We start from the raw sequence: 20550 nt of genomic DNA on the forward strand, positions 1-20550 counted from the left end.
TACCTCTTTTAAAGCCATCAGATGGGTCATACATGTTTGGGTTTTTTTCCAGGATGCCCCGATAAATTTCCGCGATTTGGGGGTGGGGGTCAGGTTGCACAATTTTCTCCCCATCGCGTCAAATGTAGCGGCCGCGAGCGCGAGCAAGGGGTCACGCGAAACCCGTCGCATGCAACGGGCAAACATCGCAATAAGAATCAATTTCTCACGCGCACAACTCATCGCGCATACGGACAGAGTAACAATTGATTGAATTTGATCAATCGATGCACCGTTACAAGTTCAGCATCTTCAAGGTAAGAGCTTTTCGTTTTTGGTGTTGTGTTCGCCCTGAGCAGGATATTGAACGTGATGATAACTGTTCCGCAAACATTTGTACTCAACAATTAGCGATTTCATATTTTGCGATTCAATTTGTGGAGCATTGCGACGCTCTTGCCGGTAGTTACCATACATCACTTTCACCATCAACCATTCTCTATCCACTGCTGGCTAAAGGCTTCTCTCAAAGCCTTCGACATCTCTCGGGGGGCCATAGTATGGCAACAAATCGATCCGGCTTCTGCGCACGAGCCGATTTCATCACTCCATCTTCGTGGTGCACGTCACTTGTTTGTGGAACGTATTTTATTTGTTTTCTTTCCTCCTACAACCGATAGCCCTTGCCAAACAGATTCAACAAATACTTCAACGCGGGGCTCTTATTTGCACACGCGCTGTAAGATGCGATGTATAAAAGCTCCTGCGAAAACGACGATGAGTGAAGGATTACGATTGTTGGGTCCGATCGCCGTACGAGTAAAATTTCATCGTCGTGTCGTACACCCTCCTCCACCCGACCGACCGGCAGCCAAATAAATGAAGTTGTCACGGAATTAACAAACGCGCCAAGTTACTATAGTTTCGGCACACTGGTGTTAGAGTACTCCACGCAGATTTAAACGACTGGGTGCGGACGTTTAACCGCTGATTACAGCCGGATTCATCAGGCGGTTGCCAGTATTGTGAATATGTCCTCTGGTGATGTCATCAACAGTCCCAATAATGCGGGCCCCACACATCGGCATGTTACCGATGCGACGATTTCACCCAAAAATCGAATAATTTGCGATTCATAATGCCGGTTGCGAAAGTAATAGAGCTTAATTCTAGATTTGAAGCTTTCGTGACTGCAAGGATTCATATTCTTAGGTTTTTTCGGTAAAGTCACGTAGGTAAAAATTTTAAATTAATAAAAGTAAAATAAAAATAAAATAAGAATCACAACATTTCGGAAGCTTGTGTTGCCTCCGAAACGTCGTGACTTTTATTTTATTTTTAGTTAACTTTTATTAATTTTAATTTTTTACCTACGTGACTTTACCGAAAAAACCTAAGAATATAGCAATAGAGCTGTTACAATTAAGGTTTCTTTGAGGGCCGTTTCAAGTTCCATGTAGACACAGTGCCCTCGCCCCATGACGCTGTCATTCGGGACACAATTCAATTCCGTGGTCTGTCCAAGACACATCTCTACAGACTCGCCTTTCCGTAAAATATAAAAAAATTAAGGGGGAAATTTTAGTTTTTTTCTTTGCTCGTTATATATTATTAACGTTATTTAATACTCACATTTCTTATGACATTCGTTGCGCCCGGTGGCGGCACTTCATTTCGCGCGCGGTTTGCAATCTACTCTGCTTAGGTCAGTGCAAGCCACTGGAGTCGTGACGGGTTCCTTTTTGTTCCTTTTGCTCAATGTCCCCCGGTACCGTTCCGCTGTAAATGTGCACCGATGCACTACTTTATTGAGGGCGACATTGGCCAGTAAAATGAAGATCGATCGATCGGTCGATCGACAACGCTAACTGTTCCTGGAATTAAAACAAAAAGGTAACTGGGCCACGAATGAGGGGTCATTTTCCTGTGCGCTGGATAGACCAGTTTTTTCTGTCTGGGCCGAGAGGATTCACACTCTGGGGAGTCTGCAAACATGACCCCCCCTCCCTCCCTCCCTCCTTTCCTAAACAACATGAAACCCTCTACACTTGAGAACTGTGATCGGGTTCGACAAATGCATTGTGGGGGGAAGGGCTTTATGTTCTGAGCAGGAGACCAAGATGGACTCGAGGTTGCTCCGATGAAAATATATGAAGAGGAAAGTCAGCAAAAGGTAGGAGAAACACACTGCACAGTATCAGCAGCTGACGGCCCATGTGTTTATATTTTATCTCATTATTCTTCTCAAGTTAAAATAATTATGAGATAAAATGTTCAACCGTGTGCGCATTTATTGCAAAGGACATTCTTGCTAGGCACGGAGCACTGAACGACTCCTCTATTAAACTGTATTCTGACAACATCTTAGGTTTTTTCGGTAAAGTCACGTAGGTAAAAAAAGTTATAAAATAATAGAAATAATAATAGAAATAAAATAATAAATCACGACGTTTCGGAGGCAACACAAGTCTCCGTCATCAGGTGGGAGCGTCATAGCTAAATTTACTGTATCAAGTGTATTCTGACACACTCATGGAACAAGCGAAACAGAACTAATATGACGTAAGGTAACGCACAACAAATAACTAATCAATTGTCGAATTAAGTCCCGACCGAGATCGATGACAATTCACGTTGAACGTGAACCTTGCTAGTAATAATTTTCAGTGCAATAACTGTAGTCGAGTATCATTCGAAGGAGGACAAAGGCTCTTGCACTGAATCTGCACGTGTCCTTTTGCTCCAGGTCTCTCTCACAAAAAAATCCTCGCCATCTCAAGTCCAATTTCATATATTTAAAAGGGGATTGATTGGGGGCCATGCCCGTCGTTCGAAGGGATGATGACCGCTGGTCGAGACGAACGATGGAGTGGCTGCCCAAAGGATGAAACATGCCCCATGGTGAGGCTTCTACCGGCAGAGATGGAGCGACAACAGATTGACCGCTTGCTACAGCACAGGAACACGAGCAGTGGGAAGCATTCATCCAGCGGTGGCGGAACCGACCGCGGCTGTTGATGATGACGACATCTCAATGAGCACTTGGGCCCAGTCATCATTAACAGGCGACTACTCCGGCTACCGCTCATCGTTTCAACTGCCGCTCCTGGAAGGTGAAATCCAACCGGCGCGGTGATCGTTACAACACCCGGCAGTATAGATGGGCACACCGGGCGTACGCCCGCCTCTTCCCACACACAATCCCATGAACAGTGGAAGGGAAGACCGAACAACTTCCAACAGTTCGCTCCAGTGGAGGGCTCCCCCTCCTGCCAGCAGCGGCGTGAGCAAGAGATTGCACGGCTGCATCGTCGCCTCTTTATGTTACGACTGCTACCGCTGCGTCTGTGCCGACACGGTAAAGCATCGCAGTGGTGTCCGCGCGCACGAGATTGGTTGCGGCCCTTTCTGCAGTCGGCGCTGGCATGCGGTGTCACACACCCCGTCGCGGCGGCAGCTGTCGCGTGAGCGTGTTGGCACAGGCCAAGCGGGTTCGCCGCGGCTAAGCTGACAACGGTGAAATTCAAGTCGCCGGGCATTCTCGGTAAATCTCGCAAAAAAAAAATGTCTTCGGGAGGGGGAGGGGGGCCTAAACGCGTCTTCCCACCGTCCCACCGACAATCGCTCGCGTTGATCCGCGATGCTTACACAGCGGCAGGGCAGGCGGTCACGGAAACAACAGGCTTTTGTAAGACACTATTTTAACGATCATCACCCCCGGCGGTATATATTTCAAAAATGCGTCAATACAATGAAGTGAGTATTGCTTTAATAGCAGCGGGAGCGATTGGGAGATGTGACGGGGCAGTAAACGGGCGACATCCAACAATTTCGTGGCTACATCTCTGACAGTTTCCCTACATAAGCCATGAGAGAGAAGAAGAAGTAAAAGGCAGCGACATCCGGTGCCGTCATGCAGGCGTGGCGGCGCTCATAAATAAAAAATGCCGGTGACAATCGGCGGTTAACGCAACTCGACAGGCAAGTGCTCGTCGGCCGTTTAGAGGGGGCATTGAAGCAAGGAGGCTGTGGAGGGACGGGGGGGGGGGGGGGGGGGGGGGCGGACGTGCAGACACGGCACCAGAGATGGAGATTCAGATGTGGGGGAGAGATGGAGAGTCAGACATACGGTGGGAGGAATGGGGGAGTTACAAATGAGGATTGAGGGATGGATTTTCAGCTGATGAGGGATGGATGTCTCTGATGAGGGATGGATGTCTCTGATGATGAGGGATGGATGTCTCTGATGAGGGATGGATGTCTCTGATGAGGGATGGATGTTCAGCTGATGAGGGATGGATGTTCAGCTGATGAGGGATGGATGTTTCTGATGATGAGGGATGGATGTTTCTGATGATGAGGGATGGATGTTTCTGATGAGGGATGGATGTTCAGCTGATGAGGGATGGATGTTCTGATGATGAGGGATGGATGTTTCTGATGAGGGATGGATGTTCAGCTGATGAGGGATGGATGTTTCTGATGGTGAGGGATGGATGTTCAGCTGATGAGGGATGGATGTTTCTGATGAGGGATGGATGTTCAGCTGATGAGGGATAGATGTCTCTGATGAGGGATGGATGTCTCTGATGAGGGATGGCCGTTTCTGATGAGGGATGGATGTCTCTGATGAGGGATGGATGTTTAGCTGAGGGTGGATGTTCAGAAGACAGTCACGCTGAAGGTGCAGACGTGGCAAGCGACACAGACAAGCAGACAGAGCAGGTGCCGAATGCGCGAACCTCCGCTCGCAGCAGGGCCAGCACGCACAGGCGCGCGAGTTACAAAGACACACACAGACACACAGACACGGGCCTGCACCTGCTGGGACGGAGCCGGCTGTGCGGGGGCCTGGCTGGACGATGGCGGCGGCAGCGGCGCTTGCGCGGACGTGGGAGCGGTGGGCGCGTGGCTGCTCGTGCCGGGGACAGCGGCCTGCGGGAGAGCACCGGCGCGGCGCAGTCAGAGACCGAGACTCGCGGTGGGCAAGCCCAACGCGCGCGGACGCTTCTCAGCGAGCCCGCTCCTTCGTCTTAGTTTGCTACTCGCGTAAAATAAACGAGCGTTTCAAGGAACGGAGTGCTGCACCCGTAACGAATTGGCATGTTCTGTTTAGCTGACAAACCTTACTAAAATTGGCTGCGTCGGGTGATGGCGGGTTTAACGACACATTTATATTTGCGCGATCTAACCCAAAAAAATATATATTATGAATGGTTGTGGTTGTAAAATGTATTCACCTAACACCACCGTGCTTTCGAATGATGCCAAGGGATACGTGTGTGTGTGTAGCTAATAGGTACGTGTGTGTGTGTGAGGGCGATTCTTTCAAATCTCTCAGCTGCGTTAAGGGAACATAACGACATTGTGCATTGTTGTTGCGTATGTTTTATCTTATCATGATTATTCACAAACAGGCACTTACCCGCATCCTTGATTTTTTTGCATTTCCTATTTTTAACCCTAATCGTAAAACACAACACGAGACGGGTCTGAATGCCAAACGAATTCAGAAACCAATTACGAGTGCGCAAATATGCACGCGCGACTTGGGTAATCTAGAATGCGAGGTTTTCACGATGATAAATTATTAACAATACGTGTTAAGATTAAAAACGAAAAAATCCAGGGTGGTCACGGATATTTGTAATTACAGTGCATCTCAATTCAAATATTTACCGATGCTTACAAAAATTAAGTGGAAGCTAATCGATTCCAGAATAGAAAGCGATAAAACTGTGGCTTCTTTCGTAAACGTTTTTGTGGCGTGGTACGTGCCGCAGGAGAACTGAAGAATAAACAAAACCGGGCGAAGCCAATTATTATTTTGTTGTTCAAGTCAACGCTATCGAAAAGCAAAAAGCAATTCCGCGATTATAACAAATAAAGAAAAGCAACGCAAACCAAACCGAAAAAGGCAAACTCAAATCGCGAGCGTAAGGAAACAAAAAATGCGAAGAGGAATAAAAATGGTGTACCTGCACAGGGTACGGAGGAGTGTAGTAATAACCGCCAAACTACGAGGAACAAACGAGAATCAAACCAACCCATCAGACGAGACAGCCGGCGCCGGCAAATTAACAGGAGAACCAGCGGCCAAAGCCAGCGGCCAGAAAATCAGCAGCCAAAACCAGCAGCAGCCCATGGACAGAAGACAGAAACAATAGAAACCTCTCTCTCTCTCTCTCTCGTCACCGCTAATAGCTCGACACACCAATCTCAGGCCGACAATATGCCGTGAATAATAAAAAAAAAAACGTCGCTCAATTCGAGCCAACGGGATTGGATGAGAGGGTAGCTCTATTTATTTGTTATCTGTGCCGGTTGGGTAGGGCACGGACAAAATGTGTACCGTTCTGCAGAGCGGTGGGCAATTTGTAATTTGCACGTGTGGATTAATTGGAGACTCGACACAGACTTGGGCACTTCTGGGAGGCGGGTGCCGCGGTGGTACAGCGGTTTGCGCACCGTGCCGTGAACCCCGTGACCCAAGCTCAATTCCCTGGCCACAACTGGAGATCAGTGGTAGGGTGGTGGCTCCGTTCACCAATGTGCATCGACCAGCGTGGTACCAAGCACGGTCAACCAACCCCGATGACCGCCACAGTGTATGTGGGAGGTGGGGGGGGGAGGTCTTCATTTGGCAGTAGATTGACAAAAGACTGTAGGTTATGATTATTCCTCCGGGATACACGGTTAGGGTGATGGGCAGAATTCCTTGAGCCAATGCGATTGCGCCCGTCAACCGAGGCTTTTCCTTTCGACTCGTGGACACGTTTTATTTTACAGCCCGAGTCGACCCCCGTTCAAGTGTCGAGCCAAGCGGTGGCACACCACACACAACGTACCCGGAAGGCGTTTTCACAATATAACCGCGCGTGCACGCATTGTTTTACAAGCCACGGCAATGCACAAAAAACGTTGCGTTTGGTTCGAATGCCAACCGCTCACCTGTTGGGATGAGCCAGGGGGTAGCTGGCTTGACTGAGCCGTCGGGCCAGCAGGCGGCATTTGATAATGCTGCGGTTGTTGCTGCAAAGGCTGCTGGGAAGTGGAGGTGGGTGGCAGCACTCCAGCAATCTGATAGATTAAAACAAAACATGACACATCTTAATAATAACAACAGCAATGGCTAAAATAGGTTTGCCTACACGTTTACATGCGCTGTACAATCTCCGTGGAGGGGGAAGGGGGGGATTATTTCTTCATAAAAATAAAACACGCATGATGCAATAAAATATTGGCATGATGATACTTTGTACAGGCTTGAGAGGCGCCAGTGTAGAATTTCAGTATACACCGTCGCAACATGTCAAGATAACACAAGGCGTGCTGCCAAGAAAACCGGTGTCAAGCAGCTATAAAAGAAAGTAAATAAATATCTAATAGCCGTATTTATTTTTAAATGTGCTACAGTCACCTCCACGAGCAACTGGTTATTAATGCCGTTCAGATGTCCTCACCCTCTGCCGATTCCCAGTGCCCACATGTCAAATGGAGAGAGAGCGTTTGCTTGCAATTGTTTCAACTTTAATCTCAACAGCGGCTTCCTGCGACAGGTACTCTAATCGCTCCTGCACAACAAGAGGGACCTTGTATTTCCACGGCACGCCTCGGCTTAACAAAACAAGCACTGTCTGTTCTCCTATAACGCGATGGCAGTTGCGTTCCTGAACACCGCGTTATGATAAATAATATATAATGTAGGGTAAAGCACAGGTCGCGATAACAGGCGAGATGCGTACACAGGCCGAACAAAGACTGAGGTAGCATCTAGAAGCATCCAGCAGCATCCCGCCTTGTGTGATACTATACCGAGGCAGCCGTAGACTGCTGATTCCTACCTCGCGCGACGGAGCTCCGTTCACTCAATCGCGTCATATCCCAATTGCATCCAGCGTTTAAAAACAAAATTGTTTTCCCTAATGCATTCATAACCTCGTATCCAAATCGCGTTATGAAAACACGCGTTGTAGGAGACTGTTCTGTTTTCGCGATAACTAGACAGCCAGACACTACGATATATTTATTTGTACTTAAACAAACAGATGCGCTCCCCCCGCTCCCCCCCCAAATTGTTATGCCGATCTCGCCGTCACCGTCACATCGCGTGATCGAGCGTCCGTCCATTCAGACGTCTCACAAGAAGAGCAAGCACACCTCCAATGAGCACGTTCGGCTACGCACGGTGCGAAAGAAGTTGAACGTACATACACAACAATAGAGTGTGGCCAATGGAAGAGGATATATTCGAGACGCTTTCAAGTGACCTCCGTTCTGCACAGTAGGGGGCGGGGGGGGGGTCGGGGCAGCGCCTCCACAAAGTGACGCTCGCCGATTTCATGACAGTCCGACCGGTGTTTTTAATTCCCAGAGCTGGAATTTAGCCAAAAAAAGTGCAGAATCCCCCCCCCCCCCCCCCCCCGTAATGCGATTGGTGCAAGCAGTCATCGGTAAACGGACCGAGACCATCTTTTCACCACACCTGAGAATTTGGTTTTAAATCACGGGTGGCCGAAATCTGGATTCGTGTGCCAGCTGTGCGCTCCGAACTCTGAGAGGCACCTCGTGGAAAAGGTCATCAATACTCGGACGGGTTAGAATTCCCCTGCCAGACCCGACATTCATAGGTCCCCCTCTCCACGTCATTCCATTATTTCAGGCCTCTTACATTTTAAAGCGAAATGTTTCAAACGTTCGGTCGGATGTTTCAGAGAGAGTTGGCGAACCGTGAAGAAGCGAGACCCCCGTTTCGAGTGTGCGGGTAAAGACACCCAAAATTGGCACCGCCCACGGAATGTAATTACCGCACTTATCAAAAACCTCATCTGCTCGAGCAGTGGGAAGGGGCGTTCGGAGACTCGGACATCTGTCAAGAAAGCTTTATCGTTTTAAACCCCACGCAGCCACCCCGACCACCTTAACTAACCATCCGTCCATTACTATTTTCCACTAAATTAAACTTGAACGGCTTTTCTGCTGTTTGCACCACGCAAACATTTCCATTAACGCTGCCGCGTTTGACCCCCCCCCCCACCCCGTGCCGCCAGGTCGAGCGTCAAGGTCTGACGCACGGGCGTGCGGAGGCGTATAAACGCACACAAAGACGAACATCCTCATTTCGCTCCATCAGCTGTGAGCTTCCCAAGTAAACTAAATTGAGTTCGGAAAAAATATATACGGTGGTGTGGTGGTGTGTCTATAAAAATACTTAATAGAGAAAGACACACACACACTCAGATGCAGAAGAGCCTTAAGCAACGTGGATTACCGGAAGCAGGAATTCCGTGGGACCAGCGACAGAGAGAGGGTGACCCTTCCATTAAAATTAACTGAGAATTCTTACACAATACCTTGGTTGCTGGAGTGGAGAGCAGTGGGGAGTAGAGGGAGACGAGGGGGGAAAGGCAGCAGGGCTGCATGATGGGCAGCAGAGCGAGATGGGTTGGGAAGGAGGTGGCGAGTGTACGGAGAAAGCAGAGTGAGATGAGAAGGAAAGTAGGCAAGGCTGAATCCATGGCAGATCTTTAAGAGGCAGATGTTACGGTCGATGTGATCCATTTCACACGTAGGCTTTCACGACCAATATTATATCCATAAGGTGTTTTTTTGGGGTTACAGTGACGACATCACATTTATCCCCCGTCTATTTACGACCGAAACAGGAGGAGGTCTCCACAATTCTGGCTGTCTCCTGATGAGGCAGGCTGTAATTACTGGCGAAATGTCACAGCACTCGATTTATAAATGCTGTGGGTTTATTCCCCAACGCACCGGTGTGCCGAACTAGTAACTCATTTCGCACATTTTTGCCTACGTGACAAACATACGAATTGGCTGCGTCGGGTGGTGGCGGGTTTAACGGCAGATTGATATTTACGCGATCTAACCCAAAAGAAACCCCCCCCCTCCCCCATCTATTTTGGAGTCCATGTGGTATTGTACTGAGAGCCAGTGGACTGGCAGTGCTGGTGTGATGATGGTTTTTTTGTTGGGCTTTGACAGTTCACCGTGTGCCGTGACATAGGGGGCAAGCTGACGGGACGTGTCGAACCAAATTCTTGAATGAATATTCTTGGCACCACTCGCACTTCTAGCACCACGCGATTTGAGCCCGCTGTAACAGCTTTTTCAACACGTGCGTTATACAAGCAGCTTATCTGCACGTATGTATGTTTTGTCCAGGGAAGTCCAAACAGCTCCAAATAGTTTCGATGAATGAATGGAGCTTTTGCGGGCAAGGTCGATGTTTAAAAAAGAAATTGCCACCCGACCAATAAAACAGCTGAGCAGTTCCCATGCTCATCTGCTATACTATTTACAAAAGAATGGGGCAATGCTAAATCTATTTTAAAAATATACAATTAATAAGCGTAATACCAACATCTATATTTTTTTACCGTTATCGTCGTCGCATGAAACTAGAGAGCATTACTGAGCTGGACATTGTGCAACAGTGTTGTTATTATGTACGTTGAACTTATTTCGCACCATACGGAGCGAACGCGATTGCCCAACAAACGGCGGTCCTCAAATCTCTTTCCAGAAAAAGGGCCGGTGGCGGTGGCCAGACGCCGGGGCTATAATGTAATCCAGAGACTTCGAAACGATGAAACTAAAACGCAGCCTTGCTTTCTCATACTGCGGCAGCAACAACAACAACAAAAAGCACAATGGGAGCGCTGCTGGGATGGATCGGCGGTGGCCAGACGCCGGGGCTATAATGTAATCCAGAGACTTCGAAACGATGAAACTAAAACGCAGCCTTGCTTTCTCATACTGCGGCAGCAACAACAACAACAAAAAGCACAATGGGAGCGCTGCTGGGATGGATCGAACGCGCCAGCTTTTCACGGCCGAGTGCGGTTTTCCGGGTTTGCGCCAAAGCGTTTCTCCTTCTCTCGACTTCTCTCTCTCGCTCTCCGCACGCGCCGCTGCGGGAGGTCTTCAACTCGCCGAACCCTCGCAGCACTCATCCGCCTGCCTGCCTGCCTGCCTGCCTGCCTGCCTGCCTGCCTGCCTGCCTGCCTGCCTGCCTGCCTGCCTGCCTGCCTGCCTGCCTGCCTGCCTGCCTGCCTGCCTGCCTGCCTGCCTGCCTGCCTGCCTGCCTTGCAGCAAAACTGCTGACTCGGCTGAACAAAATTCCGATTGATCAGCGCCCATGGCATGCGGGCGGCGGCCTCCTCCAAACACACATTGTTCTATGCCCGTTTCATCCCGGGGGAAGGGGGGGGGGTGCAGCTGATTCATTTACGTACGCCCGTCCGAATTAAGTGTTTTGTACAAATCCCCATTCTATTTTTATTTACGTGATAAAAAAAAACCTCAATAATTAAATCGCGTTGTTGTGGAGAATTTAAGTAACAAAGCAGATGAGTAGCCAATGTACTTTTTCATCCATGTATCTTTCCAAGTGAAAATGTCATGATTTTTTTTTCTACTACACAATCCATCGAACCCTCCACAGCCTTCTGGGAGCGAATCATTTCAGCAGTGCAAGCAAACTCTGGACCGGTTTTCGACATGACAGCGTCTCATCGGCAGTGTCGGACCCTGTTCTCGTATGAAGTGGCTAAACGCTTCCAAAGGCTGCCCTTGGCTATGCTCTCCCTCGCATTTCAGCAAGGAACTTGTTAGGAACGTGGCGCGCAGTTGGTCGTTATCCATGGCATTGCCCACGGTACAGCCGGGGGCGTTGCTAGAGCGATTGGAACAACAGTGTCCAAAACACCGTACTCAATTCCCACGCAGGCATTCCGCAGGACACGGATATCATAATTCTGACATTAACGTCGCGTATCATTGTATTATTATTTTTTATTATCATTTTTACAACTACTACTACTCTGCGTGTGTAATGCGTTGCATATGTGAAACATTCCAACCGTCTAAAACTTTTTCAAATGGTCAAACTTGTAGGTTGATTTTGTGGAAATTTGTAATTAAATAAAGCTCACGCTTTAAAAATATATACAACGATGCTTGTGTCTGGTATAAAGAATGTTTCGCGTGTGTAACGGAGATAACTTGAGATAAAATTTCAGATGTTGCACTGACAGCAGTGTTGAAACCTCTTCACCGATGTCCCTACTCCGAAGAGAGAGCCAATTTCGGTGCTCTAAAACGTTACGTGATTGCAGATTTTTCAATTTTACAAAACAGCAGTCGTGTTTGTTGATGATGATAATGATGGCGGCAGGAGTAAAGTATTTTCCAGCCAGGCTGCTTTAGACGGCTGCTTTAGACGTTATGTAAAATGTTTACCAGACACCACCATGACATTCTGCGGAATGGTGGGTGGTGGGGAGGGTTGGTGTGGAGAGAGGGGTGGAAATCCAAACACAAAAAGAACAGGCCAGTGTTGCCTCTAGATTTTGAAGAGTGATTTAGAGAGAGTGGGGAAACATTAAGAAATATATGTAAACTGTGTGAGTGTTAAAAGGAAGCAGATGACAGAGGCACACACAGCCAGACAATAGGACGAGATGGGACGATAATCTTATCACGTTTCCGTTCATATTCTTTGGGTCTTTCGGTAGATCGGTTCAAATAACAAAAAACTACGACATTTCGATCGCAAAACAAGCGGTCGTCTTCTTTCCCCCCCCCTTTTCCTGAAGACGACCGCTTGTGTTGCGATCGAAACGTCGTAGTTTTTTGTTAATTGCTTTGAACCTATCTACGTGATTTTAGCGTAAGACCCAAAGAATATGAATTCCTGCAGTCACGAAAGCTTTAGGTCAACATTTCCGTTCATTCTGTTCAATTGATTGTCTTTTAGTGCGTAGATATTTATACGTTTCAACGCGATGCAAATTCACTTTAGCTGTAGGCATAGCGGTAAGAAGGGGGGAGCTGTCTGTACCTCTGCTGGATGCCCCTGCTGCTGCTGCTGCGTTTGTGCATTTGTCGTGGGCAAGGGAACACCTCCGCTCACCACCTCTGCGTATGTCGGAATGGGCATCGTCGCCAACGCCGCTCCTGCCGCAGCTGCCGCCGCCGCAGCCGCCGCCGCCGCCACCCCCTCCGCATCTGCTAATAAACGCACACAAACACACGGTCAGTCCCGACGATCACAAATTAAACTAGAAACCTTTTATTTTATTTTACCAGCTCTTTTTCAGAAGCGCCCTGGCTATCACAAATGACAATTCAACCATCAGGCTTATCACATGGAAATGTACAGCAGCCAAATACTCCAAACGCGTGATGTCGATTCTAAATGTGGAGAGAAAAACCGGAGGGACCCGGAGAAAAATCCCTGCGACCACAGGGAGAGAGACACCACAAACTTCAAATACACAGCAGGCGTCAGGGTCGGGACAGGCACGGGCAAGCGCGTAGCGACGACGGCGAGCTCGCAGTGTCGCGCACCGCCTGCCGGCGCAAACGTCCGACGGATTGCCAAGCTGCGTGCGCTTTCGCCGCATGTCCCGTTTCTTTAGCCGCTCGATGCGCTCTATGCCTTTGCTCGTTTCCGGCAAACGCCACTCACGAGCGCTCCGACCGGGCGAGCGACGTTTTATACTGCCCAGCAACGCGAGCAATTATCGCGATTTTGGGCGGGGGGGGGGGCGGGGTCGGTCACTATGGGAATCAAGAATGTTATCTTTTCGTCTCATTTGACCCCTCTCGTTTGTATTGTTTCTCGCCGTTTCGTCGGCGCCGTTTGCCTAGAAAGCACATTCGCTTGGCGCGTGCACACAATTCGATGTGTGCATCGTGAATGCAAAACAATCGATTTCAATCGACAGATCGGTGACACGCCTAACCAACGGGCCATTACACCTGCACCGCTAACGAGCGACAAAACTCGCAAAACCTTACCGGCTGCCATCGTGCCTGCCTCCTTCTGCTGCTGCTCCCCCTCCAGCTGCTGCTGCTGCTGAGCCATCATCATCGCGGAGGCAACCTGCGACCCGGGAGGCTGCGCCTGTGCGTGCGCGCCCAACTCGCCCTGCATCGTGCCGGCCGGCGCCTGGGACGCCGTCACGCCGGCCGGCAGAGCCTGCGCGTGGCTCTGCGCCGCCTGACCTTGGTTCTGCGCTTGCTGGAGGTGGGGTTGAAGCTGCGGCTGCGGCTGCTGCATCTGAGAGCTCGGCTGGATCTGCATTTGAGGTTGGCCCGCCGACTGCATCTGCGGCTGGGCCGCGGAGCTGGGCTGGCCGAACGACTGCGTTGGCTGCTGCTGTTGCTGCTGCTGCTGTTGCTGCTGCTGTTGTTGCTGCTGCTGGGAGGTGGACTGCACTTGCTGTCCGGTGGCGAAGGATGCAGCGGCGGCCGCCATCGCTGCCAAGCGCTGGGCGTCCTCGGACGTTTGCGGGATCGTCTCGTCGGCACGGCCGCCCAGCTGCTCGCGCCGGCGAGTGATGAGCACGACGCGATCGCGGATCGACTTGGCGACGATCTTCACGTCACTCTCGTGGACGAAGCTCAGGTTTACCTGCGTGTGTGTGAGCGAGAGACAAAGGAGAGAGGCTGATGTATGCATGTGTGTTGAACTTCTTTCACACCGTACGTAGACCGAGCGTACGAATCGGAGGTGCGGGGGAAGGACAAGTACAGTAGAACCCCTCTTGACGACCACCCCTGTTCACGACTAATCGCTTAACGACGGGCCTCCATAGAGCCCAATGTGCTCACATAGCGACCATTCCCCTGGCAATGGACAGTAAATATGAATCAATGCATTGATTAACCATGTTTCCTTTAACATGTGTTTATAATATTGGTAGTATATGTATGTATTTATATCCATTGTTTAAATATGATAAAGTACGTTTTGTGGGTGAAAAAAAGTAACTTCCGATGGTATCGGAAAACATTAATCCTTTAACATGTATTGCCTATATTCGCTTAAAGACCAAATCAATTAATGACCGGATTCGTGTAAACCAATTACTGTCGTCAAGAGGAGGGCTTCGACTGTAAACACAAAAAGCAGTTGTCAATGAAGAAAACGGGAAGGAAAAGTGCATGACGGGTGCACAAGGAAGAGTTGGAAAGGTGCACGCGAGGAATTCACATCGAGAGACAGAGAGAGGAGGGGGGAGGGGCGGGGGCGGAGTGTTTGAGTGGGTTGGAGACGTCGCTTCACTTTGACCGCGGAGCACAGTGACGTGGGGCCAGAGGTCGCAACCGGGTACCCGATACCCGTACCCTACCCGATACCCGGCTACCCGTACCTGGCCGGGTACGGGTACCCGTTTGCGACCCTGGTGCGGCCGGGTACGGGTACGGGTATGGAATCAAAACCCGTTTGCGACCTCTGCGTGGGGCCCTGCCCACCCCCGTTCAGGACGCTGTCGCCAGGAGAGACGACGGGGCCGGTGGTTGAGAGCAACGACGGAGCACTAGCCAAAGGAGGGAATCGAGCTCTAGAACACCGTCCACCCCGGAGCGTTGGAGCGGACGATGAAATCAGCTCACGCACACGAGTTGGATGTATTGTTGGTACGTGACAGGTATGACGACCACTTGCCTTCATCCAGCAGTCGATGGGCCATGGCTGATTATGATGAATGCATGCACAGTCGTCTGTAAGTTTTTTTTTAAGCCACATGTATGTTCATAAATCAATAAATTAATGGTTAAGTAACTTATTGATTTGCATTGAACTCAAATGACCAAACAAGCTGTCTCACGACCGAGTTGATAGTTGTAGTTTTGCTCATAAATAACTAAATATAATTTATTTGTTACTTAACATCATTATTCTATGCAAACAAAGTATGAGCGATTGCTGGATGACACGGACACACGAGGAAACGTCAGTGCGGCCAAATCCTTCATCTGCCTTCCCCCAGGGCGCTGGTAAATCTGGTGGGAAATTAAAGCGAGAACCTGGGGGGCACGAGGGAGCGACTGGGTGGCTTGTGTGTCAGAGGACAGAGCCAGCAACACCGCTCAGACCCTGGGTACGAATCCAGGTCTGAGCCACCTTGTGATTAAAAGCCGGGCTTCAAGCTTGGCGAGTTGATGGGTCCCGAGCACACACCAACACGTGCAGCGGAAGAAATATTGCCACTTTAAAATGTACGCATTCTCTTCAATTTAGCGAAATCCGACTGCGAGAGAATGAAAATAATGATTAAGTTTGAATTTCATGTTAGGCAGGGTGAGTGGAAAAAGTGTCGACTCTGCCGACCCCCCCTCCCCCGCTCCCCCACCGCTAAGGTGGATAAAAGAGGTCACGTGACATGGTCTCAGAACAAACTCTTTGAAAGCCACTTCTGCGGGCCGTTCTCCAACACGATGTTGCACGTCTCTGCCAGAGCTCCAAACTGACACTGCAGTGTAATGACCAACGGTGTCACAACAGCAGCACGACTGCAATAAAGTTTGGGGGGGGGGAGGGGGGGTAAAAAAGCCAAAAAGGACAATGCCAGTTGACAACGCCAAGAGCAGATTTGGAATAACATAAAAAAAAATTGAGTTTGACTTTTGTATTTATTAAATTATTATTCGTGACAACCTTGCTCTGGTGATGGAATGCCGCGATCCATTTCGGAATCCCTCTGGGATGGCGATGCGATGTGAAGGAAGTTCAACATATGTACGTGCATATTGTGCGCTTTGTTATTTTTGGCGCTCGAGTTCAAATAGCACGCTTCATACACTGTACTGCTAAACCTCTGCTTTCAAACCTAATTACAACTTCAATTTCCTGATATCTAATATCTACAACAGCCTGCCTCTCAGATGTTGTTGGTGGTGGTAATTAATTTTGTTTTATGTCAGTAAACCTTTTTATCGTAAATTTACTAATAATGTAACTGATACGGGGAAAAACCGGCGGTTAAACGGCACAGCGGTGGAATGACCGGTTGGCAGGCTACACCATGAACATGAACGACCTGTGTTCAACTCCCGACCGTGGCGAGTGATACTTGAACCAATTCCGGACAAACCGGCACTGCCGCCGGAGTACGGTCCAACGACCCCCACGAGTGACGTGACATTGGGGAGGCCTTCATGCAGCAGTGGCTTTGACAAAGGGCTGCAAAATATTGTTCGCTATTCATCAAATCGACTATAATTTGCATTGGGTCAAATGGCCTTGTTATTTCTTGCTCATATTCCAGAGAAAAGAAATGTTACTCGTCGCTACAACAACAAGAAAGAAAACCAGCACCGACTGCTAAAAAAAGGAACTCAGCAAGGGCTAAAACACCCACAAAATATCTTCTTGCAAATTTGTGCCAAATTATAGCCCGAGAGAGACAAAAAATAAATGACGGGAATTATTTTTCATTATTTTTTCCCTCCTGTATGATTGAGCTGTAAAGTCAATCGCTCATGGCATCCAATACAGTGGGACAGACCTCCCGCTGTCTTCATAACCACTTTACTATGTCCCGTCCCCCCCCACGGTACATAGGCAATGTGCCGCGATGCAGTGAGCGACCGGCCAGGTGTTGAACAAAGGGCCTCTTCCCCCCCCCACCGCTCTCTCTCTCTCTCTCCCGCACACTCTCTCCCGTACTCTCGCTCTCTCTATCTCTCTCGCCCTCTCTCTCTCCCGCTCTCTCTCTCGCTCTCTCTCGCCCTCTCTCTCTCTCCTGTACTCTCTCTCTCCCGCACACTCTCTCCCATACTCTCGCGCACTCTCTCTATCTCTCTCGCCCGCTCTCTCTATCTCTCCCGCCCGCTCTCTCTATTTCTCTCCCCCGCTCTCTCTCTCTCTCTCGCCCTCTCTCTCTCTCCTGTAGTCTCTCTCTCTCTGTCCCCCACTCTCTCGCTCTCCCCCACTCTCTCGCTCTCCCCCCCCCCCTCTCTCTCTCTACCCCGCTCTCTCTCTCCCGACCGCTCTCCGCCCTCACCATCTCCTGCGCCACTTGCTCCGGGAGGTCCGTCTCCAGGTTGAAGCTGAACTCGATGGCTTCGTTCACCATGTGCTTCCCCTTCAGCTTCTTGGGGTCCTCCACTCGCAGCCACAGATTCATCACCTGCTCACGATCGGGAAGAATCATTCCCAATTGTCATTCGGGTCAAGCGGTGTTAATAAATTGTCACTCGCACATTGGGAGCGATCATTATTATTATTATTAGGCGACACCCGACTTACGACGGCTCGACTTATGACCCCCCCCCACCCCCGCTTTGACCACCTTCATTATCATCAGTATGCGAAGAGGAAATGTGATGCACATGCAGAAAAGTACTTAAGTATTTTCAAATGTCAAAAGTTATATTTAGTTACAATACATGTTTGTTAGGGTTATTTTCATTTATTTTCGTGGTCAATTTTTGGTACTTTTATGGTACGTAACGGCTTTCCAGGAACGGAACCCCTATGTATAACATTGTGCCCTATGGGAGACAAGGATTTGATTTACAACGGCTCCACTCGCTGACCGTCATCCAGGAACCAATTCGGTCGTAGGTGCGAGGTGGTGGGGGGGTGGGGGGGTGGGTCGCCCCTACAACCAACACCCGGGGGTGCGTTCCTGAAAGAGGTGCGACGCCGGATGTCGAAGCGACGTCAATCGAAGCGATTTGCGGGGTTAGGTGGCAAAGGCTGAGAAGCGGTGGATACGAGAAAGATGGACGATGCGGTCAGCGATGTGGCGGACATGGAGGTTGATGCGACGCAAAATCAGGAAGTGCTATTTATAATAAAGTGACGACGTATTTTGTGGTACATGTATTCTTACACGTGCGTTCAGATTCATGCATTATTACCTTAAGAATCGATATTAATCCACGATTCAAAGCATTGTTATGCCGCTATAAAGAACAGTTTGTAAATTGAAAATTATTAATTGCCATCTCTAAAATGTGGAGGGTGCGCCGCCCAGAGTCAATTGCTCGACACGCGGGTCTTCCGACAGAACTGAAAACACTTACATTCATACAAAGAACACGTTATTAATTCAAATTACTATTACCAATCAAGTTTTATATCAGGCATTCATTGGCGGCAGTGGCGGTGAAAGTAGCCTAGCCTTGTCCCTTGGATGTCGCTTGCATGTATGTTGAACTTCTTTCGCACCATACGATGCCAACTGTGCTCAGCGGCGGAGGTGTATGGGGAAAGGACAAACGGAACACGAAAAGCAGTTCTAAAGAAATGAGTTTTCAATCTAGATTTAAAAGCGCACACATCTCGAGTGGCTCCAGAATAATATCGGAAAGGCAGAACGTTCCGGACGGCCACAACGCCAAACAAGACGGGGAAGCTACGGGAGCAAATGACCCGAGTGGCGATTTCCGAACAGCGTTTTCCGTTGAAGCGCAGCCCGTTACCGTCTTGATGCCGTCGTCTTCCTCTGCCAGCTCCACCCGCACGCCGGGGTCTTCGGCGAAGAATGCGTGGCTGAGGAGGTCCTTGATGGAATACCTGCGGGGCAGACGGGGGCCAGAGGGGAACACGCAGCGTGGACAAGTGTCATCGATAGGATTTTACGTGGCAACTCGTGTTCATGCAAAAAATATCCAACGGATCCCGTCGATCGTCAAGAAGGAGTTTCTTACGCGCACGCGACGAATTACGCGTGCAGAAATCGCTTACCGATTAATTCACTTTTTTATTTTACGAGGCAAGCCCCACGGAGCTACAGAGATCTTTTTCAGAAGCGACCTGGCCACAAATGATAGTGCAAATTATACATGCATGCCTGACCCCTGTACGTATACAAATACAAAGAGTCCCCATAGACCCTTCAACAACTGTTCGGGCAAGTGATGTGAACGAGCACCTATGAAGGCTGGTACAGGAGGACACAAGGGAGTATGTGGCGAGCACCACACTTGGCCGCCTTTGTCTTCCCAGTGGTGATGTTTACACATTGCACCAGATACTCATTTGAGGCTGAGTCGACCTCGGGGAGGCCCAGGACCAGTTCAGATAATTGTCACTGATTTTGGCCCTTGAGTAGAAATCAAACTCGGGTTGCCGGGTTCATAGCGCAGCACGCCAACCACAACACTACCTCTCCCCATTATATTGTATTGTGTCCGCACCTCTGATGAGCATGGTTGGCTACGTATGGTACAAAAGAAGTTTAACATGCATATACGCACACATGCACGTGTGTAAACACATACAGTTTAATGTTTTATTGTACAAAAATTACATTTAGGGTATGCGAGAGATGACGGGGGCTTGGCGAAGCCTTCATCCAGCAGTGGATTCATCATGCCAATTGTTTTATTAAAACAATTAAAAACCCGATGGAAAAAACCCCGATGCTGCCAGCCTTGATAGATGCTACTTACTCTGTTGCATGTAGGGTGTGTAGGTATATATACCTACGCGGGGGTAAAAATATTTTGAGAGGGGGGGGGGTCGACAATTTTTGGAAACCTTTTATGTCAACCATTTACCCTCCACTTTCTATAACTTTTTGGACTTCTGCAAGCCTCTTAGAATTTTGTTGGTGGAGAAATGGACAAACAGCCCACCGGCCTTTCACAATAGCTTAGTATCTGTGATTGTATATGTAAGGTTTTTAAGAAAGGTTTTGAAATATATTTTTTGCCCGGGCAATGCCGGTTACTTCGCGCTAGTTGCATATATATCTCTTGCCACAAATAAATATTGTTTGAATTCGTAAAATGCCCACGAGG

General features: G+C 49.1%; 1 protein-coding gene across 13 annotated transcripts in view; it reads right to left on the reverse strand.

Annotated features, from left to right (window-relative positions):
• Positions 1–20550, reverse strand: part of LOC133351754 (serine/threonine-protein kinase WNK2-like) — a 136218-nt gene that overhangs the window by 37469 nt on the left and 78199 nt on the right. For 7 of the 13 annotated variants that reach the window (XM_061567240.1, XM_061567233.1, XM_061567236.1 and 4 more), the window contains exons 7-13: positions 19228–19321; positions 17802–17927; positions 13807–14422; positions 12845–13014; positions 6931–7059; positions 5958–5996; positions 4801–4914 (exon numbers count right to left, since the gene is read on the reverse strand). In XM_061567240.1, coding sequence (XP_061423224.1) covers positions 4801–4914; positions 5958–5996; positions 6931–7059; positions 12845–13014; positions 13807–14422; positions 17802–17927; positions 19228–19321 — 1288 coding nt within the window. The remainder of the gene's footprint in view (positions 1–4800; positions 4915–5957; positions 5997–6930; positions 7060–12844; positions 13015–13806; positions 14423–17801; positions 17928–19227; positions 19322–20550) is intronic. The other 6 variants (XM_061567239.1, XM_061567238.1, XM_061567232.1 and 3 more) reach the window with 6 other exon arrangements.

Source organism: Lethenteron reissneri, chromosome 38 (assembly GCF_015708825.2).
Source record: "Lethenteron reissneri isolate LAM-NWPU_2019-01 chromosome 38, ASM1570882v1, whole genome shotgun sequence".
Lineage (NCBI taxonomy): Eukaryota > Metazoa > Chordata > Hyperoartia > Petromyzontiformes > Petromyzontidae > Lethenteron > Lethenteron reissneri.